The following is a 14,455-nucleotide window of genomic DNA, read 5'->3' on the forward strand; positions in this document are numbered from 1 at the left end:
CGGGGACGGGGCGGGGGCGGCGGCGGCTCCGCCCGCCGGGGCAGGCCCGGGTCCCCGCCCCGCCCGCCGGGAGAGCGCCGCCGGGACCCCCGGCACGGCTCTCTGTGCCCGGGCCCCGCCTGTATCCCCCAGCCCCGGGGCGGACACCCCGCAGGTCCGGCCGGCCCCGGAGCGCACCCCGGCTGGGCTGGCTCTGCCGCACCGTGCTCGATGGCAGCGTGGCGGAGCGAGCTGTAGCAGCCCTGTGTTTGTATTCGTGCCCCTTGGAGGGCTGCGCGTTGTCTTCGCTTGGAGCAACTCTGCATAAACTCTAGTTTTCAGCCAGCTCGGTGGAGCTTGTTTCAGCTCGTTTCCTGCAGCGCATCAGGACTAGCTTTTTGTTCGGTGTGTCACAGCATCCTGGCAGTGCTAGTGGCAGGGCCTTCTGGAGGTCTCCAGTCACAGATCCTGCTTGGAGCATGACTATTGCCGGCAACAGGTGAAGTCAGCTGTGGTTTGTCCCACCGAATCTCGAAAGCTGCCCAGCATGGTGATCTGCACCTCTCTGGTGCCCTGTCCCACAGCTGATCCGCTTTTCCTAGGAAAGATTTTCCTTGCGTCCATCATCGAGCCTTAGCAGTGCCTGTGCAAGCAGGTCTGGGCACCGTGCAACATCTCCCAAAGTTACACGTGTTGACTGTAACTAGTGAGCCCTTGAGCCTGGGAAGAAACCACCTTCATTCTTTCACCACGGTAAGAAACCTGTCCTGTCTCGGCCAGCAGAGGCGATGGGGGAAGTTTTATAGTGTTGCCCTACTGCATGAGCGGCATAGGACAGTCAGGAGGACAGCACTAATCTGTTCCCCTGGCCGCTGCAGGCATTTCACTCGCAGCTGGCTGGAGAGTAAGTGGGACATCGGTGACTCACACGGTGAGACTGACAGCTGACCAGGCAAAATCCGGCTCGTGGTCTGGCAGACTTGCATGTGTCTGGGGTTCCGAGTGCTTCAGGTTCGCCATGAGACAATCAAGTGGTTTTCAAGTGCAAGAAATAACTCCTGCTAGTAGCCCTGAATGCTGCTGTTCATTTGGTTTCACGAAAGAACAGCAACAGCCGGGAGAAAGTGAATCTCATTCTTCTCATTGGTTAAAACTACTTTGTAAGTAGTTTTAACACACACACACAAACTCCTGCGTGCGTGCGCTACTCCCCCTGTCCTCAGCCCTTGTGAATCTGCTGATTTCAGCGGCCTCTGGTGCTGCCTGGTGGGCTGCCAAAGTGCATGACCAGAGACATCTGCTTCCTCTTTTCTGTTCGCTTAGATGTTTCTCGGTTCTTTCTGACACATTCTGCAAGATTTGTTTATGATTTGTTTAAACCTGATGTTGTGAGCAATGTGAAGGCAGTGCCGGTGATGCTATAATGACACCATCACTGATGGGCACTGATATTCTCAGTCAACATCCAAACAAGCATCAGCTCAGTAATTGCCTTCTTCAATAAGCAAACCTAGCTTTCAAAACATTCAGGCTCTCCAGACATCTTTTATGGATCAACTGGCAAAAGGCAACACACAACACGAGCCAGCAGAAAATCCATTCTTCAGAGCTAGCAGGTCAGTCCAGAGTTTTGTGTTTCTCTACTGTCAGAAAATACCTGGACTTGTGCTAGTGAAACTTGTCTTTCCTTCTTTCGGTTTTGATATGTGCACTTGTAGGGAAAGTGGTGCATTGTGAACCAGACCTCAATTGTGACTCAAGGTAGAGTCAATTTGATTTCCCACGACACTATTATATGTGCCATCCTCCAAATTTATCTTACAATAAAGAAGAAGTGACAGCACAGGGTTCAGTAAAAACATCTGAGAGTTAGGAAATGTCTAACACATTTTTCCATAGGTCCACTATAGTTTCACACCATGAATGCCTGCTATGTTTTATGTGAACCTATAAAAATATTGCTATTTTTCCTGTGGGACCACTGTCTTGCTTGGTCTCAACAGTGCTTGCTCCCTGGAAGTAGAGCAAGGCTTTGTGATTAAAGTTGCTGGAAGGGATCATTCAGACTCTGCACCACTCAAGTGTGCAATGATGTGTGAAAGGGTAAATATAGACTTATAGATCCAAGCAGGTAACCGCACACCTATTTTTGGCAAAGAGGTAAGGTGTCCTAATGAACCTATGATAAAGGAAAGAGAAACAGAGGCCAGGAGAAGTAAAAATAAGCATGTGTTTGTGCAATGTCTGGCTGCTCACACTGCATGTCAGCCATCTCCAGCTTTTCACCATTGCAGTGTACACTCCAGCCCAACCTGTAAGGAGTCCTTGGAGACCTCACTTTTCCAGTCACACCATAGTTTACTCCAACCTCATCATGTTGTGATGTTCCTTTTTGGCAAGGTTAATTTTTAGTCTTTTTCTCCGTACAAAAAATTATTATTTGACTATAATGCTTTGCTAGACATGAATATATCTGTCTATCCATCATGCCTAATGACTTGTAAGTCTGATTTTAATCAAATTTGGCAGTTGGAAGAGATTGTAAACATACAAAATACCTGCTGAAACAAGTCATCAGAGTGCAACAGAGTGAAAGTTCACTGGTAATGTGGCAAGACATTTTGAGTTAGGCATCAAAGTGTGAGGAGAAAGAAGGAAGTTATAAGCCCCGTATTCTTAGAAGAAGAGCAAAATTCTCAAGGAGCATGGCAGAATCTCAGAACAGATGTGAGTATGAATCAAACGGGAGGTTCTCAGTCAGGCAGTTCATGGAAGGCTTTCTAGGTCCGTGCTGGGGTCAGTATTTTAGCCAGGGCAGTAGCATCATGTATCTCCACTGGGCAACCAGACCTCAGCTGAGGAGCAGCATGTTGTCACACCAGCACTGCAGGGATGAAAATACAGTGCCCCATAGCACTTTCAGCCCAAATCTATGTTCTATGTTTATTTTCTATGGCTTCTTTCAAGGCCTGCAGAAGGCCAGGGGTATCCCCAGTGCCTGCCCCTCGCTCCCTGACCTGGGACAGGCTGTGTGGGTGGGGGGAGGCATCCCTGCCGTTTAGTGCTGCACCCCTCAGGCACATTCCTGTGTTTTTCCCTAGCAGCAGAGCAGAGCAGAGCAGTGTACTCTGCAGGGCAGGGCTCCCAGGCACGGGCCTGGCTCTGCAGGTCACCCTGCTGCAGGGACATCAGTGCCCCAGCACAGCCCCCTGCCCCCGGAATCCTGCTCCACGAGGTCCCTGCTCACTTCTGTGCCTTTGTTTAGGAGGATTCAGAAGGGCTGACTTCATCTGGAGGGACAGGCAGCAGCAAAGGAACATGCAAAGAGAGGCAGAAAGCTCTGGAGATCCAATCACAACATCCAGCTGCCTTTTCTGAGAGTCCAGAGGGGTCAAACCTGCAGCACTGTCTCCATGGGAAGAAGTTTAATGAGAGACCAGGCCACAAACTTTGTCTGCAATTTGTAATGATCATTACTGGAAATAAAGACTTGAACAAAGAAACTTGAATGGTCTTACAAACCTGGAAGTCCTTTTGCACAGTTCTGCTGCCAGCATTGAACTGTCTTTGTGGGGTGGTTTTGCACAGACTGTGATTTGGGAAAGGCCCCAAGCAGCCCTGATGCAGTGAGTGTTGACACAGACCAGCTTCTAATCCAAACTTCCTTGCCTCCTGAAGGGTGTTGGCTGGTCATGTTGTGGACTGAGGGTGGCAGGAAAGATGAATGAGCTTGTACCTCCTTACCCAGCCCTACCAGGTTTATTCCCCCTTTCCTCTCAGCCGTATCCATCTGTAAAGTCTGCATCTTTTCAACCTCATGGTGCTAAACTGTGCCCCATGTCCCATCTTGTGTGCTTGCCTCAGAAGCAAAGTGGTGCTAATCTTCTGCATGAGAAAGTGTCAGGCCTGCCAGAGCAAAGGGAGGTGCCTGCAAAGCTTTGGTTGTGTGTAGGTTGAGGAGAACATGGGAAAAAAATAGCTACCTCTGCAGAGAAGCTCACCACCAGGCAAGCAGATATGTTCTATACATGCAGCTACATTCATCTAACTGAAGAAAAACTTCCACCATTTCTTAGTTGCAGTCTTTGATAGCTTTTAATCTGAAAGTTTTCTTTATCTGTTTTGGGGGTTTTGGTGTCATGCACAACTTTTTCTAATCAATAGAATAAGGTTAAAAGGGCCTTGCCAAAATCTGTCTCCAAAGCCAGCTCGTGCTTGGTTACTACTGTACGTTCCCAGTTCCTTTCTCATTTCTCTTGGTTTGGGTGGTGCTTGACATACAGCCTGATTATTTGTCACAGAAATTTAGTATACAAATCACACAAACCCATTTGTTATAAGGGTGCTCAGCCTTTGTGCCTATCAGCAGTGCATTTCTTCTCTATGCACTGCTTTGCCTCCCTGGACAGACAGCAGTGAGAATAACATCTGTCCAGAGGTGCCAAGGCTGGTTCCTTGGACAGTGTATTTTCTGGAGGAGAATCTAGCATGGCAGTTATGCTCAAAGGTAGGGGTTTTGCCACTCTTGAGCTGATTTTACCTGATGGCTCCTGAAGGAAGAACTTTGCATCAGCATCTGGCTGCTTAAGAGTAAGCTGCTTTCAGTGCTTCTAGTTCTGCTCTGATCCACCAGTACACAACTGGTGGAGAGTAAAAAACAGAGCTCCCATAAGGACAGGCAGCAGAGTATCCTGTCTCAGTACAAATGAGATATCTCAGAGACTACCAAGCTCTGTCTACAACTTCTAAAAGAAATGAAAGCAAAGGCTGCAGGAATATGTTCCAAGAAATAGGATGGGTTTCACTGAGGGTGCCCTTCTGTTCAGTGGTATCTCTTGTGGCTCCTTCCTGGTGTTAATTCATACATACCCAAGTAGTGAATGGGTCATTTGGAAAAAATTGCACCTGCACAGTAGGTGGGCTCTGAAGTCAGAAGCAGCAGGCAGCATCAAGGACACACATTTCTGCTCCTAGTGTCGACGTGTAAACCTGCATCTTCCTTCTCTGGCAGCTTAACCAATGGGGAAGTGCTGAGCAGTTGGTGTGCCTGCACATTTGCTGGATAAACAGGACACTAGAGAGCGTTTTATTCCCTATTTTTTTCTTCAGAAGGATGCTGCACCTGCAGATGCGTAGGATAAAGTGGAGACTTATGAATATTAACCAGTGGCAATGTGCAGAGGTGGCCAGGCATGACTGGGTGACCCTGCTGTCAAAGACCTGTGCAAATGCAGCATCACAGAACAGCACCCCCTCAACATGCAAGGAGAAAAAGAAAGACTTCCCCAATTCTCTTACACTGTGTACCTTATTACATCAATTCACTATGGGCTATCTTCAGGGATGAGCAGTTGGCAGACTGGGAGGATCCTCCTCCACAAAAACTCACCAAGAGCAGCTGTCACTTTGAAGAGAGGAGCTGGCATATGTGCTATCCCTTTTTCTCCAGCGTGGTGCTAAATGCAGGGTGGTGACAGCATTCAGTCCCACACAAAATGGAATTAGCAACACTGTCCTCAGAAGGTATAAAAAACTGGGGCCTAGTACAGATTTATTCATTGAGAAACAAACTGCAGGGGAAAAGAGACTGAAAAATCTAGGTTTTTTTGGTGAATTACAGTGGGTGTGAGTTCCCAGATAAACAAGGCTGAACATCAGTATGCTGGGGGCAGCATACCTATGGCTGCTGCCAGGTTATCTGTGTCAGCTCAGAGCAGGAGGGGACAGTGCTGCAGCAGCAAGGGAGCTCTGCCTACCCAGCCCAGTCACAGCCTCATCCCATCCCTGACACAGCACTGGGGCTTGGCATGCCTTGTGCCAGGCAGAAAGCAAATCTGTGGGTTTGTCTGCTGCACTCGGGACTTGGTCACCCAGCCCTCAAGTGTAAGCATGTGGAAAAATGCAGGTCAGTGCCTCCTTAAGCTGCCAGGGAGCAGCACCAGGTGCACTTAGAGCACATCTTGCAGAACAGAGGTCTAAACAGGCAGTGGTCAACTCAAGGGAGAAGAGAAGCAGGTGCCCTTGGATCAGGGCAAGTTGCAGCAATTTCTGCCCAGCTGCAGCAGGGGAAAAAGGTGTGCAATGGATACTCCTTCAGGCTGTGGCACTTCTGAGGTCCACTGGAGAGCCTGGCTTGGCAGGAAGCTCTAGTCTTCTCCAGATGGATGACACCTTTCCTCAGATTGCATCTGAGTCCCAGCAGGAAGGATTAGTCTGTGTACACACTCTTCAGTCATCTGTCAGTTCTCACATTTGATAGTGACATGGGCTGATTATTCTATCATAAAATAAATCATAAAAACTACTCACTGTTTGATATACTACAGTATTTACTCACAGTTATAAAAAAAGAGGAAGGTGGCCAAAGGTGTGATCTGAATCCAGAAAGTCTGGCAAAATTGCTGGGAAGTGGTGATGGCTGGTCCCTTTCCCAGTTACAGACTGAGATTTCAGATGTCGAGTTTTGGGTCCATGGTATATCCAAAGGCAAACCTCTGGTGGTCAGTTGCATCTCTGGTTTTGGTTTTTGTTTTTGATTTTGTTTTTTTTGGTTTTTGTTTTCATACAAAATGAATTGAAATTGAAATTGAATTTCATACAAAACAGAGAACGAATTGTTTATTCTGTCTCTTACTTGTGTGCAGACTTCAGAGTGGTCAGAGGAACAGAACAGAGACTGTTATCCTCTGTATAAAAACCATCTAGATGAAGAGAGCAAGCTAAAGATTAAAATGAGCATGGCACTTGCCCTCTTCTTTTTGTCTTGCCCCATTGTGCAGCAGGAGGGTGAATATTTGGGCTGCACAAGCAAGGCAGTGCTCTGCTCTCAGGTTGCTGCAGAACTTGTGGGACCCCAGCATCTGCTGAAATCCTGGGAGGAGCAGCAGAGCAGGAGCTACAATATCAGTGTGGGTGCAGAATGTGGGAAGGCTGAAAACAGCCATGAAATCCAGGCAAGGCAGCAGATAACAGCAAGGAAAGGCAGGTTCTGGGTGGAGTGGTGATGACACCAAGCCAGGGCACTGATAAGACCACCAGGCAGAGGTGGGGCAATCCTGCCTGGCCAGCTGCCATCTGTGCCCATTCAGATGGAAAACCTGCAGACAGAGCTGCATGCCCTGGGAAGGGAGAGCCATAAGGGCTTATGGCATGATGAGCAGTCCTGGATGAGTGCACAGATCTGGGCCAGAGGGTACCACTGGTGTGGCAAGCCCAGAGCCTTCATACCTTCCCATCCTGTGCCTTGAAGCCTTCTAGTCACCATCTTACTGGTGTAAGTACAGGGGAAAAATGCAGACCCAGCTGGAGCTCCACAGCCAACATGAGTGAAGCAGCCACCAGAAAATCTCCTGCCCCACCTGAGGAAGAATTTCTCCACCTCTTCTTCGAAGGGTATGGTAGGCAGGTTGCAAGGTTTCACTAGGGGTTGCAAGTTTGTGCTTGGCAGAAAAGCTTGAAAAGACAAAACCAGTTTGCAAGAGGTCATTTACCCTTTGTCCTCTCTTAGATCATATGATCTGTCATATCATTTTAATCTGCTTTGTGAAGGCAGTGGAATTTGATTATCACTGAGGAATGAGGTGGAGGAAGATCAAGCCTTATATCAGCCAACAGCTTTGCTACAGCACCACTGACCTTGCTGCCTCCAGCACAGAGGGAAGCAGACATTTCCTGCCACCCTCTGTCCAAGGGGAGCAATCTGGGGTGCACTATGTGTCCCAGCAGCACAGCCCCAGCCTGTTGCTCCTGCACTGCTGCTGGCATGGCCAAAGAACCAGGCCATGCTTGGAATCAGAAGTGGCACCAGAGGCATTACAATCAGCATTTGGATGTTTTTCTTGGTACTGAAAACTCTGAAGAGGACTTTGAAGTCCTTTACTTTGTGTTGTTGTGTGAGCAGTTTGCAGGAGGGGGCTCTGTGTTGTTCATGTTGAGTGTTGGCGAGGACCAGATTTGCCAGATGTGAATCTAAGGACATACATCTGTGTGTGCTGGAGACTCACATCTGCTTGTCCCATGGACCCAACATGCTGGTGGCAAGCACCCAACAAACTTTGTGCACAGAGAGGCTTGGTCAGGTACACGTCCCACTGAGATGGAGATGTCCCACCTCTCTGCTGGTTGTTCACCCCTTGGGGTAAGGCTTCTTTCCTGACTCCTGACCTGATCATCTCAAGGCTGCAGTTTGTGACAATTGCTTTTTATTCTGTCATCTGGCACCACCGAAGAGAGATTGGCTCCATCAACTTCCCTTCCAGCAGTTGTAGGCTACTATCAGATCCCCCTTGGCCTCCCTTGTACTAGACTAAACAAGACTAACAGGACCCCATGTGCCTTGGGAACAACTGCTAATGCAGTTAAATATTTACTTTAGTTGAGGGATTTCCAAAGTGGAATAATAATGAAAGCCAAAGGTTATTGAACTGTGTAAACTCAGTGAAGAGGGAATATAAAACATGTGTGCAGCTGCCTTGGCAGAGTGGAGGAATGATTCTGCAAGGGGAACCCTGAGCTGGTTACGTTTCCACTTCCCAAAACCTGGTAACAGCCCTGCTGAGCTGCATGAATAGACCTCCAGTAGAAGGATGCAAGCAGCCTCTGTCAGGCTCAACCTCTCTAGCCACAAGGGATGCTCAAGATGTCCTCTTTTGTCTCAGACAGACAGGGCCAGTGTTTTCTTCCTCTGGGGAAAAAGAATCCTAAGCACAGTCGTAGTCAGATCCTCAGCAAGTGCAAATATGTGTGCTTGTGCATCTAGAGCCCTCCCAGCCTGCTGGTGGTTTCTGTAGGGCACCTAGTCCTGCTCACCCCTTGCACACATGACACATCCCATCTGCTCCCATGGGGAAGGTAACTCTCTGTCCCTTCTGGCACAGACCTCATTTCAGCAAGACTGACCCGAAGGAATTTTTAGTCAACGTTGGTCTTTCACTGACTTTGTGACCAGTAGTCCTCTTTTCCATTCTTCACCTTTCACCAGCTGATTTTTTTTCACCAAAGGAAAGTGGGGACAGATGTAGAATATAAAGCTTCTGAGAAAGAGCAGATAAGATTGCTCATCCTGATGTAAAGCATCCAGTCTGGCAGGTGAAGCAGCTGGGATATTCTGGGGTCATGATGCTTGTTGAAAAGGCACTGTTTCTTGCCCCTGAGGATCATCTCCAGCCTCTCTGTCTCCTCCCTGCTCTGTGTGCCACCTCTGTGTATTTAGTCTGGGTATCCATGCACACAGCCCCCTTCCAACACACTGAATCTTATGATAAAAGTAATTTTGCTCTGTCAATCTCAGCTGCAGCCAAGGTGGTGATTGCAGTAAGGTATTAAACTGCCTCTGGCTCCTCTGAGCATAGGCAGTGACTGCACCTGCAGCTCCCTGCCCCCAGGCAGCTGAATTCTGCACCCTCCAGACCCTCTGCACTCCCAGCCTGGCCCATCCCACCCAGTGACTGTGTGGGCTTGCTGCAGCATGGTGACAGGCCTCCTGTTGTGTTTGGGCTCTCATGGGATAATGCTCATGGTATGATGCCACAGTGCCACCACCCAAATTAGCCATTTTCTATGTCTAGTCTCACAGCTCAGGTGGAGATACCTGCCACGTATGGAGAACAGCAGCTGCAAAGCTGAAGGGATGGTTTGGGGGAGAAGCAGCTGGCTGGGGTGAGCAGACAAGAGCAGCATTGCCCAGTCCTGATATGTTGGTTTTGCACGGCCTGGTATTTGGTATCAAGGGGACCACAGACGTGGCTTCTGTGAGAAGCTGCTGGAAGTTTCCACCATGTCCAGCAGAGCCAATCCCTGGTGACTCTGAGGATGGACACATTGCTGGGCAAGGCTGGGCCAATTATAGAGGTTGGTAATGTCTCTGTGATGACAGGTTTGATAAGAAAACCAAACCAAAGTGAGGCACACAGTGTTAATTCCAGTCTGAGAAGAGAATGAGGTGAGAACATGTGAGAAGAACAACTCTGCAGACACCAAGGTCAGTGGAGAAGGAAGGACAAGAGCTGCTCCAGGCACTGGAGCTGAGATTCCCCTGCAGCCCAAGGTACAGACAGACCATGGTGAAGCAGCTGCCCCTGCAGCCCATGGGGACCTACAGGGAATGCAGGAATCCACCCACAGCCCATGGGGATCCATGGGGATGCAGAGATCCACCCACAGCCCATGGGGATCCATGGGGATGCAGAGATCCACCCACAGCCCATGGGGATCCACAGGAGGTGGAGATCCACCCACAGCCCATGGGGATCCAAGGGGATGCAGAGATCCACCCACAGCCCATGAAGGAGCCCCATGCTGGAGCAGGTGGGTGCCTGGAGGAGGCTGTGACCCTGTGGGAGACCTGTGGAGAGAGGGGCCCTGCTCCCAGGCTGGAGCAGCCTGTCCTTGGAGGCTGCACCCCATGGAAGAGTGATCCATGCTGCAGCAGTTTGGGAGGACTGTGTGCCCATGGAGGGGATTCACAGTGCAGCAGCTTTGGGAGGACTGCTCCTCTTGAGATTTGGAGCCAGGCTGGAGAAGTTCATAGAGAACCTCTATGGGGTTCTCTCCCTGTGCAGCAGAAGATCTCGAGTGATGAACTGATCAAAACCCCATGGCATGTCTGCCTGCACAGTCAGTGGGAAGGAGGGAAGAGTTATGGGGAAAAGAGAGGTGTTTTTAAGGGCTTATTTTACTTCTCATTAGCCTCCTCTGATTTTGTTAGTAATAAATTCACTTTGTGCTTTTAAGCCGAGCCTATTTTGCCCTTGGTGTGTTTTCTGCCAGTCCTTATTTCACCTAATGAAGCCTTCATTTAATTTTTCTCCCCTCTGCCTGGCTGTAGCAGGGGAGGGTGAGTGAGTGATTTCCTTGGCGTTGGGCCAGTGTCAAACCACGACACCTGGCTACAGTGCAGGGGGATTGTAAAGCAGCTTCCCGTGCTGCCACCTGAAGCTGTCAAGTGGGAAGCTTCAGGAGAAAGATTATCTTAACATGTAAGAGTGCCTAAGTGATCCCTTAGGGTGTACAGCCCAGCTGCTCCTAGCAGGAACAGAGCACTGCTTTTCCCAGTGTTCCTGAGATAAGGCAGTGCCTTCCCCTATAAAGGCAGCCACAGCAGAGCGAGGGGCACAAGCAGGTCTGCCTGAACTGACCATGCCTGGGAGACAGCTGCTGCTGCTGCTGGCAGCAGTGGGGACTCTTGCTGCTGCCAGAGGTAAATCTGCTCTGCTGCTGGAGGCTGCTTTGTGGGTGGTGGGTTGGGAATGACAGATGGGTAATGGGATGGAGGGAAACGCACGATGGGGCAGAAAGACACAGCAATTCTGGTTTGGAGAGGAGGTGAGGTTAGGACAAACAAAAAGTGCAGCATGGTGAGAAAGAAGGACTGGAGCCAACACATCATGCCTTTATTATTAGCAGTTTGTGGCAAAACACAAATGTATTGTGCTTGGGAGTGGTCTGGAAGAGAGGAGAGTCCACAATGTGAACAGGAACCAGGCCTGGGAGGACAGCATGAACACTGCAGTGGCAGCTGCTGCATTTGCTGCCTCCATGAAAACTGGCAAGCGTTTGCAAGAGCAGTATGTGCTCAGCATGTTTAGGTGGGAAGCGCCTGTCTGTGGGCACTGGGAAGCCATTGCTAACCTGCCTGCAGGTAGTGGTGGTCCTGTGTGAGCCTTCATGCTCCCAGGACATATGTGCACTGCACACGTGGGCTGTGAGCTGTTGCTACTGCTCTGCTTGCCCGAGGAAAAGGAACCCCTCTAATGCCAGAGGGGGCAGCTGTCCAGCTGTGCAATATCACCAAGCCTCATCTCTCTGGGGATACCCCATGCTGCACGCTGCATCGCGTGGTTTCCCGTTTCCCAAGATGTGTTGGATGCTCCATGGAGATTCTGACCCAGGAACTGGGAGAGAGCACTGTTGGGAGAGGATTTAGAGGGTGGGAACAGCCATCCACACCTTTGTCCCAGCCAGCTCAGCTGTGGATGGAAGCTGTGTACTGTGCTGCTGGCAGGGAGTGGCACACAGCAGCAAACTGATCCCCTCCCATGAAACCCACAGAGCTGATTCAGTCCTGAATGGGCTGTACACAACACTGCCTTCCCTTTGGTTTGGATGTGGTCCTCTGTCATATCTCGTGTTTCTGCCATCAGGCACAGGAGTGCCACGCTCGTGGATCTCTCTCTTTCAGGGGCAGAGCTGAATGAAGGCAGTGGTCTGAGAAGGGTAAGAGCTTCTGGTTTTCTTTATTCATGGCTTGAGATGGGGATGCCTGGTGTGCCTGGGAGAAAGACTGTTCCCAGCAGTTATCCCAGCCTCATGGCAACCAAAGCCACACCAAAGCCCAGGTCACAAGCCCCACTGAGGGATTCAGCAGCCCCTGCTCCTCTGTGGCACACACTGCTCTGGGACAGAGGGAACCAGTGACACTTGCTCCTGCCTGAGTGCTCTGGGGGGAAGAAATGGCTGCTGCTGGCACTGAAATGTGCACTGTGGTTTCTCCTTTCCAGCCAGTGTGTGAAGACCTGGCTGAGGTGCAGGCCTGTCCCCTCCTGTACTTGCCCATCTGTGGGACCGACGGGAATACCTATGCCAATGAATGCCAGCTCTGTGTGGAAAAAATGTAAGCTCATGCCCTTGGCAGGCACCTCTCGGGTCTAATTTTGGCTGTCTGAAACTGGGTGCTTGTGAGGTGCAGCCATTCAGGCTGCCCAGAGCCTGGGAAGAGCCACGTCAGGCTGCACCTGCACGGCAAATAGCACAAACAGTGTGCTGGGCTGCGGGAGGGGGAGGATCACCAGCGTGGCAAGCAAAGCTGCAGGGAAGTGCAGAGGAGCTGTGCCCAGCCAGCTGAGGAAGGGCATGCCTGGGGTATCCAGCAGTAGCCTACAGCTGCAGATGGGATGGAGCAACTTAGTGCAGGCAGTACAAGCTGGGGCAGCAGCCACAAACAGCAGCCCCAGGAGGGTGAACATTTGACACAGGCACCAGGTCAAGTTGGTGGTGCACCCAGAGATGTGGGGGGGGGGGCCTCCATTCTTGGGGGGTGCTGGCTGGGGCTCAGCTAGAGCCAATGGCCACCATAACCTCATGCTAGGGACAGCCCTGTGTGAGCAGGCTGGGCTGCAGATGCACCACCAGTGCACCAGGCCCTGGGAGGGCACATCCATGAGCCAGGATGTTCCAGTCACCTCAGCTCTTTAGACAGGGAAATGAGCAGGTCAGTTTTGTCATAGTCAGCCCCATCCCATTTGATGGAATGCAGCCAAAGTATGACTCACAGAATGTTTGTTTTTTTGGTTTTGTTTGGGGTTTTTTTTGTTTGTTTTATTTTGTTTTGGTTTGGTTTTTTTAATCTCTTACCCTTTTTTCCTATATTACTCTAGGAAAACCAGGCAAGACATACGGATTTTGAAAGATGGGGAGTGTCAAGATACCTGAGCTTTCTGATAGCTTTCCTGAGCCTAAAACCAGGTGATTAATTGATCCTGTGTGCTCTGTGCCAATTGCACACTTAAGCTAGCTATGGTGAATAATAAAATGACATGCACAATCTTGTTTCAACAGCACTTTCTTTATGCATGGCTGGAAGAAAACAGCATAAGCCAGCTCCCACCAAGGGCTACTAAAAGTCCATAGTCAAAACAGTAATTTCAGATCCACATAACAAACTGGGGTGCCCTGCATAGGGTATTATCTCACCCACACTCCCACAGGAAAGGCTGTGGAGGATAGCAAGAAATGCACAGTCCTGATGAAGAAGATGCTGAACAAGCACAGTTTTTTGTCTGTAGGAGGCAATTTAGTGAAGGGAAAATAAGGGTTCTCTGGCATGGGAGAAGATGACTCCCTGGCTCCCTTGTAAACTTCTCCACAGGTTCCAGAGCTGATGTAAATTGAAAATAGTAACATCTGCACTTCGCATATTAGATGTTATTCTGCTTTGTGTCTAAGGCCCTTTCATAGGGCAATCAGCTCAGATAGCACATGGGAGCATGGAAAGACCCTGAGCGGAGATGGTGAGCACCAGGGATCTCAGATGTCTGCTCTAGCACTAGAGAAAAACACCAAACAGAAGAACTTTCAGGTCTAGGTTGCTCCTTGTGTCAGGGCCATCTTTGAGATTGTGGCAGGGCTCAGTCCTGCCAAGGTAATAGTGTCAGTCTACATCAGCAGCCTTTGGGGCTTCCTCTGCTCTTTCATCTCCCACTTTGAGCACATGGACACAACTCACCTTTCACAAAATACCTGCAGCAAGGCCACACACCTTGGGCAGGCAAGGGGCCCTCTTTGCTCACAGTGGCAGAGATCAGAGGGCTAGCACAGGACTTGCCTCCTTAGCTCATTTCAGCCCCACACCACATCTTGTATTCCTACGGAATTACTAGCAGATTTCTGATCAGCTTTGAAGAGTGCTTCAGGGTGAAATTAAACCTTCCAAGGGTAGGTCTGTGCTCACCCACAGGAGGTCATGCTGCTCTGACTTGCT

The 14,455-nt window shown here is 49.9% G+C and overlaps 1 protein-coding gene across 1 annotated transcript; it reads left to right on the top strand.

Annotated features, from left to right (window-relative positions):
* The first annotated feature begins 10,940 nt into the window (after positions 1-10,940).
* On the top strand, positions 10,941-13,523 carry SPINK4 (serine peptidase inhibitor Kazal type 4). The gene is made up of 4 exons (XM_056513869.1): positions 10,941-11,176; positions 12,158-12,192; positions 12,477-12,589; positions 13,353-13,523. Exons 1-4 carry the CDS (start codon positions 11,116-11,118, stop codon positions 13,405-13,407), a joined length of 264 nt encoding a protein of 87 aa, XP_056369844.1. The 5' UTR covers positions 10,941-11,115; the 3' UTR covers positions 13,408-13,523.
* The last annotated feature ends 932 nt before the right edge of the window (positions 13,524-14,455 follow it).

Source organism: Oenanthe melanoleuca, chromosome Z (genome assembly GCF_029582105.1).
Source record: "Oenanthe melanoleuca isolate GR-GAL-2019-014 chromosome Z, OMel1.0, whole genome shotgun sequence".
In the NCBI taxonomy this organism is placed as follows: domain Eukaryota; kingdom Metazoa; phylum Chordata; class Aves; order Passeriformes; family Muscicapidae; genus Oenanthe; species Oenanthe melanoleuca.

Bases quoted from the DNA above. Each gene is read 5' to 3' on its own strand.
- SPINK4 (XM_056513869.1), top strand. From the start codon at position 11,116: ATGCCTGGGAGACAGCTGCTGCTGCTGCTGGCAGCAGTGGGGACTCTT. The intron at 12,193-12,476 runs GTAAGAGCTTCT...TCTCCTTTCCAG, and splicing joins AAGGCAGTGGTCTGAGAAGG to CCAGTGTGTGAAGACCTGGC. The intron at 12,590-13,352 runs GTAAGCTCATGC...ATATTACTCTAG, and splicing joins CAGCTCTGTGTGGAAAAAAT to GAAAACCAGGCAAGACATAC.